This window comes from Fomitiporia mediterranea (assembly GCF_000271605.1).
Source record: "Fomitiporia mediterranea MF3/22 unplaced genomic scaffold FOMMEscaffold_10, whole genome shotgun sequence".
Taxonomy (NCBI): Eukaryota; Fungi; Basidiomycota; class Agaricomycetes; order Hymenochaetales; family Hymenochaetaceae; genus Fomitiporia; species Fomitiporia mediterranea.
Window position 1 is genome coordinate 2,141,618 of NW_006760395.1, and position 10,444 is coordinate 2,152,061.

The 10,444-nt window shown below is 39.4% G+C and overlaps 1 protein-coding gene across 1 annotated transcript; it reads left to right on the top strand.

Moving 5' to 3' along the window:
• Positions 1 to 3,786: 3,786 nt before the first annotated feature.
• Positions 3,787 to 5,913, top strand: FOMMEDRAFT_136267 (uncharacterized protein; the record flags this gene model as incomplete). The annotated part of the gene is made up of 3 exons (XM_007269596.1): positions 3,787 to 3,808; positions 4,214 to 5,356; positions 5,417 to 5,913. The coding sequence occupies 3 exons, from the start codon at positions 3,787 to 3,789 to the stop codon at positions 5,911 to 5,913; spliced, it is 1,662 nt and encodes a 553-aa protein (XP_007269658.1).
• Positions 5,914 to 10,444: the final 4,531 nt, after the last annotated feature.

Consider the following 10,444-nt stretch of genomic DNA (forward strand, 5'->3'; position numbering starts at 1 on the left):
GAAGAGGGTCTTAATCTGCCAGTCAGAAGATGGCTCTGTAGAAGGACCTCCCATGTGTTGCAATATTTTCTAGGGCAGGAGTACTGGCAAGGCTTTATCTGAAGGTTTGGATCTTTCAATTTGAAGCAGTGGAAAACATCAGAAGGGAATGTCCACATGGGGGAGCTCTGAACAGAAAAGTAAAGTGTATTGCTTACACAGGCCATCACTTAACTTGGAGAGGTGATCCTGTGAGGCAAGCTCTTGGATTTTTGCATGTACTGCTGAGATGATGTCTGGAGAGGGAGAGTCAACTTGTAATGCTTGTGAAGTTGGAATCCAGCAGGATACAGGCAGGAGCTAGTAGTTGGGAGTGGAGCAAATAGTCTGTGTGTGATAATGAGAGACTGTGATTCTATTCACAAGTAAGAACAGTAGGCCTAGGATGATTGGTGAACACAGGGAGGGGGCAACTACTGCCCTAATAGTGTGGGATTTCCAGGTGTAATCAACAGAAGTAGGGGAGAGTTTAATGTATTCATGTAGGGTTTGTGAAGAATTGGAAGAAGAATTGGATAGAGCAAGGGAGATATGAATAGGGCTAGAGAGACAGAAACAGGGCAATCCGAGGTTGCATACAAGTGCTTCATCAATAATTGCTAGAGAAGAGCCATTGTCAATAAGGGCACAGACAGACAAGGGTTTTGGTGTTGCAGGACCGTCTAGCAGACACTCCCAATGGATTTGGGGGGGGTTAATAGGCATGTACTTGTCTGAGTCATTGACATGGACAGCTGAGGGCATTTCCACCCCAAGAGCAGCTGCTACTGTATCTTCTTCTTGATAGGACAATGACAAACTCACAGTGGTGAGTGGTTCAAGCTACAATGAAACACACACATAGTTGGGAAGTTGATTGAGCCAGATATTAGTTGTAATTGATGCGACTGGCACAGACTTGACACAGTTCAAAGATGGCAGAGGGGGCATGTGCTTTGGACGTAGGCAGATGCCTTCTGCTTTGGTGATAGATGTACAATTTATTCTTGAATACAGGATCTGGCAGTCCTTTGCAAGGTGATTGACATACATGAAACAGCATTTGAAGCATCCATTGTGACAATTGAGTGTGAATTTCTCTGCAGTCAAGAGTTTCTCAATTTTCAGGCTTGCTGCATTCTCTTGGGCCTGAGAAATTGTATTAGAAGTCCTCAAGGGACCAGAGAAAGAGGGAGCTGACTGTGTGGCACGACTGCCTTTGTAGCTATGGATGGTATCTGCAATGAGCTTGCAGTGGTTGTGTACATGGTTGTCAGCCTCACAAACAGCAGCAAGCCAGTCCTGGAAGTCAGCAATGCCTTGAATTCCAGGTTCAGAGCACACTCGTTTGAGGTCAATATCCAGACAGGTGCTCATGAGAAAGCAGATTTCCTGGTAAGAGAGGATGGCAGGACTTCTGCTGAGGAGATGGTTTTGGCCAAGAATCTTGAAATAGAACTTGTTAGCATGTTTTCTGTCCTGTTTGAGATTTTCAATTTCATTACACAGCTTAAGGTCCCAATTACACTCAAGAACAATTCCCTTAAGGTTGGCAATGAACTCTTCAAACTCCATGGCCTCAATCCAGCCAGGGTGGGCTGTATACCAACTACAGACTTCAATGGGCTCAAGACCATGTATGATGAGGCAGACTTGTTTGTTGTTGGGAATATTCTTGTGTGTGAAGAAGGCAGTGCATTTGCAGGCATATTCACCAAGGAGCTTTAGGGTCATTTGACTGTCTGTTACAGTAGGGGCAGAGTTGGGCTTATAACCACTAATTTGGGCTAGAGGACAGGGCATGTTGGAGTAGACAGGTGGCTGGTGGCTAGTGGCAGGTCGAGTGCAGGAGGCAGGTGGCAAGTGGCAGGTCTAGGCAGCAGGTGGCAGGTACAAGTGACAAGTGGCAGGTGGCAGGTTGACAGTCAGAGAAGCTAGTAAGTCTTTATAGCAGTTGGCAGGCCAGACAATTGTGACGTTCAAAAAAAAGTGGAGACAATGTCTCACTCAGGTTGCAGAACAGGCAATTGACTAGTATTGAAGGAGGTACAAGAAGAGATACAGTCTTGGGAATGTCTTAGACACATCAGGCATTTCACAATTTCTTGCCTTAAAAAATAACTTACATAATGTTAAATATAATTCATAATTTAATTTACCATTTTTGGTTGATAGAAATTGTAAACAACATTTAAAAATTTCTTTAGACAAAAACTATAAATTAATTTTAGCATATCTTTATTTGTGAAATCTTGAAATAAATGAGAATAATTATTTAAAACATAATTTGAAGTTTCTTTTAAAACAAAATTATAAATTTTCTTTCAAATTTTAAGACAAAAAACATTTAGAATTTCATTTATAATATTAAATCTTATAAAATATTAAAAGAAATTTAAAATTTTACCTAGAGAAGAAATGCCAAAAAAAATTTAAAATTATTTCAAAGTGGGCAGTCAGTGGGCAAGCAATGGGCAAGCAATGGGCAAGCAATGGGCAATCAGTGGGCAATCAACAGGTGATCAACGGGTGACTACCAAATGAAGACATTTTTGCTTCATTTGGTAGTTGCCTGTTGATTGCCTGTTGATTGCCCACTGATTGCCCATTGCTTGCCCATTGCTTGCCCATTGCTTGCCCAGTGATTGCCCATTGATTGCCCACTCTAAAATAATTTTAAATTCTTTATGGCATTTCTCTCTCAAGTAAAATTTAAAATTTATTTTAATATTTCATTCAATTTAATATTATAAAAGAAATTTCAAATTTTTCTTGTCACTAAATCTGAAAGAAAATTTATAATTTTGCTATAGGAAAAACTTTAAATTATGTTTTAAATTATTATCTCCATATATTTAAAGATTTTACAAATAGGGAAATGTTAAAATTAATTTCTAGTTTTTGTATAATGAAAATTTTAAATTCTGTTCAGAGTTTCTGCCAACCAAAAATGGTAAACTAAATTACAAATAATGTTTATCATTATGTAAGTTATTTCTTAAGGCAAGAAATTGTGAAATGCCCCATGTGAGAGCTATTTATAAGATAAGTCATGTGATGAGGCTAACAGATCGCGTGTAACCTCCACAAGGTTACATTGATCTTCAGTCCTTGATTACGTAATCACAGATAATTTATATTATAAAGTATCACATTTAAAATATTATTATTATAAATGCTCTGTTGACTGATGAGAATAAATGTACACATATTTTGGCTAGTACTTAAGATACTTATGAGTTTATTATAAACAGCTGTTCAGCCAATTATTTACTTTATAAGAGTATAATCACTCTGACTTATGTATATATTACAAGAGTAATGCAATACTTCCATTATAATATAACAAAAGTTGAACTCTTATAAAACACTTGCAAGAGTAATAGAGAACTGTTATAAACTTTATTATTAATTGGCTACTGTTGTATATAAATTTATATACAATTTTAACATATTATAATAAAAGTTAAGTACTTATGTCTCACATATAATATTGTAGTAATACTGGTAGTAACATTACTTGCTTCAAAAAACAATTGTAGTATAATACAATTCTTGTATAAGTATTATATTTATATACATTTGTTACATTTCAATTACAAGCAAAGTATAATTGTAATTTTGAATTGTAATTGATATATAAGTACATTATTATGTTATATTTGCTATTATTAATTACATTTGTTGCGACTTTTTCGTGATGGCTCTGTGTCTCCTCCCATCTACAAGCTTTCCTGCGTTTTTTTGCCACTTGCATGAACATCTACCATGGAAGATAAAGAAGATAAAAGTGAGTGCTGCCAGTCTTTCCCCTTGTCTGTTCCATTTACGAGCGTTGATCGTTTTCTGTAGAGATTGTCCAACTCAGTGACCAAGATCTCATCAATGACGGGTTCATGGGCGACAGCGAGTCACTCCGTCATTGTGCACGTCTATCCCTTACTTATCGTCCCCTGTAGGCACTCCCGAGTCCGTCAGACTCACGATCGAAATGGCAAGGGCACACCCAGAACTTTTGGACGGCGAGTCTCTCAGTTTCTTTCCGCCTTTATCCCACTTACCACTTTGCCGTTAGGCCTGACATGGTTCATGGTGGAGTGCCAGAACCTCTCGGCTCAGCAAGATATCCAAGTCCCGACCTCCCCGACCTTTAGTGATGCCGACACCCTCATCTCTCAGCTTAGCCTCGCTTCAGATGATACTGCCACCGCCCCACACCTTGTCTCAGAGTTCGAGAGGACTCACTACTATCACGGGATCTCTCCCGACCCTCCTGAACTTCTGTACCGCTCCGATCTCGAGTCTAATCCCTTCCCACTTCCTCCCCCTAGGGCCAGATGGTCTGAAATCCCTGTCAAAACCGCGGAAGGAGTGTTCAAAACGCCACTCAACCCAGTCTGGCACACAGTCGCTCCATTGATTGTTGCCTTGCTCAAGCAACGCTGTATTAAGTACTCTGCCCTGAAGAGTGCTCGTTTCTCTACCCGCGACGAGGACGGGAAGAAGACTCTAGGTCCCATCGTGATCTGGATCTCCACACATCCCACCACCACCAGTGCAGAGAATGCCCGTGACGCTTCACCAGACATTCTCCGCATTCTCGAAGAACACAAAGTCAAGGGTGCTGTCGTCGAATGGTATGAGGGTTCTGTGGAGAAGCTGTCGGGTCTGGCTCTGATGCGCGTCGGTGACGAAACTAACCCAACCTACTACGTCCGTCGCGCATTGACAGCCGTGCTGGGAATGCCCATTGCTACGAGAGAGAGGGAGGACATGGATGCCCAGGGCAGCGTCTCCTTTTTTTTCCATGAGAACAAGGACAGGAACAGTGATCCTAGTGCTAGGGTCCTCGGTGTCAGCAACAAGCACGTCCTTCGCGCTGATACAACGGTCGACTACCAGTTCATGGGCGCTGGCGCGCCTCGCCAATACGTCAGGGTCTGCGGAATGAGACGATTCCAGCGCTTGCTTGCCGAGACCAGAGCTTTGGTTACCAAGAACGTCGCTGAGGCCGTCCGCTTGGCTGAAGAAATTGCCCGATTGGAGGCGAAGCCGAAGAGCAACGACCCGGAGCAGGCGGAGGAGGACGAGGAAGCCTTGGAGACGAAGCAAGCTCAGTTGAAGAAGGTCAACAAGGACAACGTCAAGCTCCAGGCGTTCTTCAAGGAGATCAACACTCAGTGGCACGACATTGCCCGCCGAAACATCGGCTCCGTCGATTGGGCACCGAAGATTGCCATTGACGTCGACGAAAACTACTACACTCGGGACGTCGGTACCTTCGAACTCGACCCTCAGAAGTTCAAGGACAACTTCCAGGGGAATTTCGTGGACCTCGGTGCGTTTTGTCTTGTCTCTCCCATGAATATCTATCTCACCTCATAAAAATAACCTTCAGGGAACAAATACTCTTCTCACGAACTGAACACAATGTTCTGGCCCAACAATACCAATCCGTCCGGCATTAAGTTCCCCTCCAACCGCATGCTCAGGATTCAGGGCGTTGTTACACGCGAGCAGCTTGCTAATCCCGACTGTTACGACGAGAATGGCGACCCAGTTTACATTGTTGGCAAGGTCGGCTGCACGACTGATTTTACAGTTGGTCGCTACTCCGGACTGGAAGCTTACCTCTGCGACGAATTTGGCAAAGAGTCTATCGAAGTTGCGGTTTACAACTACAGTAAGACCTCTGGCAACTTCTCTGCCAAAGGCGATTCTGGGTCCGTAATCTTTACTGGCGGTGGCCTCATGCTCGCCATCCTCCACTCCAGCATGCCCAAGGGGCTTAGCAGCCATGTCACCTATGGGACTCCTGCCTGGTGGGTCGTCCAGCAGCTCAAGCTCCACTACAAGCACGCCGATTTCAACCGTACGACCTTCTTCCCTGCCTGAACGTGATCACACCCGTCTTTCCCCTCCCTCACTGTCTTTTCTCGTCGTTTCTTTTTCTCTTTCATCTGCTCCTTGGTTGTTGGTTCAGACGCGTATTTCGACAGTTGATTTGCTGTGAACGTTTGTCCCTTTTTATTATCCTTTCATGCCTTATCGCTGACAATCTTGACGTCTAGCTCTTAAGCGGACCTGCACGTTTCGTTTGTTCCCTCGAATTCGTCTCAGCTCTCTACAATCGTTATTTATCAGCTGGTTGTCAACGATAATTCATGTCTTGACTGGTGAATTGCTGCCTTGGTTCGTCTTCCACTCTCTCTCTCTCATGTTTTTATACTTATAATGAACAACCTCAACATCTAGGCACCAGGTCGTGGACTTATCGCTCAGGTATGTCTGGTCCTCTTTCTGTTTCTCAATACGTGCAGCTAGAGCCTCTTTTTAGTGCTTTCAGCCTTGGGTTTGTGTTGTCAGTCATTTCTTGCTCCTGCTTAGTTGAAGTTACAACCTCTGTTTGGTATGCATGCCTTTCTTGTCTTGTCTGTACTATATCTGCCTACTGCTACCCCCTATCCCCCTTCCCTCCTATCTTCACTGATTTGTGCTCAATCTGCCTTTGATTACTGTGTAAAACATGTGTTGCATTGTTACTTTCTGCCAAATAGACAATACCTGTAATGTTGCTTAATATGCTAAGTAATAAGTAAGCTGGACAATTAATGACAAGGTAATGGTTGAGTGGAACAGGAATGGACTATCAATAGTGCTAGACACATAGTACATTGTCAGATATATGTTGTATTGATTGAACTGCTGTTACAAGTATATGTCCTCTTAATAGCTATGTAAAGGTTTCTCAGTACATAGTTAAGAAAGTTGTAGCTCTGATTCAACTGTCTTTATTCTTATTAAGTCTAACAAGTGTATTCATTCATTACATTAATGCTTTGATGTGAGTAACAAGTCTTATTCATCCTATAGTATCAACCTACAGTTAATGTACTCATTCAATAAGAACTCTGACTGAATATTTGTATTTATATTGTGTTATTCAAAAACCAACTGTACTAAGTAGTAGAGTACACAAGTAGGATTCTGTACTACTAGTAGTAGTACAGGTTATTTAGTATACTTGTTCAACACATTGTATCTGTCAGATTGGATTGTAAAAGAAGTTACACTTGTACTCAGTCTTAATAATAGTAAAGAGGAGAACAACTATTTTGTACACTAATAAATAGTATGAAACATTTAATTTGAATGTATAAGAGTACCTTTTAATTAGTAGGGCAGATATTAGATAGTAGACAATTAAAAAAAAGTATATTGTTAACATTTACTTTGAGTAAATTTGTCTAATGTCTTACTATGTGCATATATACATTATACAATACAGAACTGTCTCATTACAATGTGTTATTACACTGAGACATCAACCAAGACATATATCTGAGACATACAATATAGAATAGCATGTATAATACTTTAATCTAAGGACAATAAAGCTTATAATCATATACAACAAATTACAAACTATACAGTCAACTTGTATCAACACCTACACACTATGAGTAGAGTCTACTAAACCCCTACTTGTGTGACTAACTCTTAGGGAAACATTGCAACCTTAAAATGCTAACAGGTTATGAGCCTTACACTCCCTACTCATATCTACATTATTACTACACTTTTATCTTACCCTCTACAAACACAACACTTTGAAATCATCATCTAAGTGATTATGATTCCCTCTCAGTAGTTATATGTATGACTATATGTACTACAATTGTCATCTTAAATGCTTTAGTGTACTATACACTATAGTACAAATGATTTGACACACTCAATCATATTATACTCAATAAGTAACTGTAAGGATTTGATTTACTAGTTTGTATTTTATTATTACTACATTACTGATTGTGTCAGATCATTACACAGTAGGACCCACAAGCACATATATTCTCATAGTTAGTTACACTTCCTCCTCATGTATCTACATGTGTATATCCTTATAAAAGACAGTATTGACTGCTAGGTAAAGGGGATTATTTTCCCCTGACCCCTCACTCGAGTACTAGGTTATTCTAGTCAGTAGTTGAGTGAACTAAGGGTGATTAGAATTCTCTTGTGAGGAACAGTGAGTTTCCTTACATATTTTTGACTGTACCCACCTAGTATTGAAACCTCTTGCTAGACACTGAGGAACTAAAGGGTCTAATCAACCCTAGGTCTCCCTTGTTGTCTAGTACCCATTAGGAATTATTAGTAAGTAAAGTTATGATTTTCAAGTAGAAACAGAGACTACTTACAAGATTAGCTCTTAGTAGGTTCACAATGCTTCAGAATACTGTAGAATACTTTTAGAACACATTATCACATATTGATATAGACTAGTGCTAGATATGCTAGAGGTTTGCATTAATTGGATAGGTCAAGGACTAGGCATCTGTAAAGGCAAAAAGGAACAAACAGGTACACATTAAGTTTACAGACAATAGACAACAAGATTACCTATTAGTTATTAATTACAATGTGACTGCTAAGCCTTGACTAACAATTCTCAGAGGGTACCCAAGTCCAGATATTGATACTAACATGCTAGAATGTAAGTCCTTGTCCCTTGTAGGCTGGAGGCAACCTAATGAACTTATTCCAGGTGATAAGTCCTTGTCTACACAAGGCTGGAGGCACCCTAATGAACTACTACATACTAATAATGTAGAATTAAGGTATGTAACTATACTAGTACATATAGTTAGACAAACACACACTGTAGAGCAGACACTAGCAAGTATTAACCTTACTAGGCTTAGAGAAATAGTAAACAAAGGTACAGAGAGTAGAAACACTTAAGTGATTGGATTTGAGGATTCATCCAATTGAGTACAAAAGGTTAGAATTGAGGATTCAACTCACTGAGTACAGGCAATTGAGCTTAAGGATTTGCTTGATTGATTTGAGGCTACCAAGTTTGAGGATTCACTTAATAGAGAGTAGGCAATTTGGTTTGAGGATTTACCAAGTTGACATAGAGAGCTAACAGTAAGTATTGAGGAATTTGCCAGCTAATACAAGGAGTACATTATGTATATAGTTAGTATTAGTGAGAGTATAGATGAGTATTTAGTGAGCACACTTACTTTAGAATGGAAACACATTGACAACAGTAATATAGAGGGTAATAAGACATCTAAGACCCTTTTAGACAGTGAAGAAAGTAGTCAGGACTCAAAGAACAAGAGTAACAAAGGCTAGAAGAGTTAGGTATTAGAACTACAGAGATTTGATAAGGAACAAGACTTTTAGAAGGCAAGTAAGACCTTCAGACACATTGTAAGAGCCAGAGCAATTGAGATAGACATAAGACATGTCAGCCCATTCCACAGTTCAATAGATATTGAAGATTTGAATAAGAAAACGTACAAGTTTGATAGAATGTATCAGGAAGAGGAGAAAGTAACTCCTCCATCAAACAAGAGTAGACTCAATAGTATTGTAAGAGAAAAGTGTAAAATGCTTCAGGCAGGCTACAGAACAAAATCCAGACATACTACAGTACTAACAGACAGTAGAGATCATAACTATCAATCTAAGAGTGTAGAAGAAACACTCAAGAGTCTAGACAAATGATTGTATTTATAGAAAGCAAAAAGAAAGTACAAAGTAAGAGGAATATACAAAGTGTAAGGAATGGAACAAAAACCAGAACTGTTAGACATTCAATACAATTGTGAAATCAATTCAGACTATCCTAGTGAAACAGACATCACATTGACAGACTAGTACTTTGAGGATAGCAAAAGTGAATACAAATTAGAACTACAAGGATTAGTACTTGATCTAGAGGGTGAAAATCAAGCATACACTTACAAAATCAAGTGTTTAACCTTATACATAGTAGATATTGACTACACATTGTACAGGAGCAATGTACAGGAGTACTACAATAGATACAACACCCTAGCCAGGTTCAGGAATAAGAGAGAAAGTGAAAAACCTAGATATATACAGTCTTAAATAGAAACATTAAGTTTTTCAGAGTATTAGAGCATACATTGTATTAAATCAGTAAACAAATGATCTCATAACAATACTTCACAATTGAAAGCAGTCCCAGGCAAGGCATACACTAGTAGTATTAGTAAGAACAATATTAATTCAGACTATAGTAAACTATACAGTTCAAAGCTACATATTAAGTGTAGCAAGTATAAGAATAGCTCCAACTGTAGTTTAAGAACAAACAATGGACACAAGCATAACAAAGTACTGAATAATGTTCAGAAAGGCAGATTTGCATCAGTAAGACCTTCAGAGAGCCTAGCAAAGAATAGTTATGTATACAGAGCAATACAGAGCTCTAGAATACAGAGAAAGGGAAATTTTGACCTAGGATTAGACTTAGACAGTAATAATTCAGATTCCTCTTCATCTAATAACAATAATCAAAGTAATACTTTATTCAAACTGTCAGACATTGATTCAAGTAATACTAAAGCTACTAAGAAGTGTAAGAAACACTTGAGGAAGA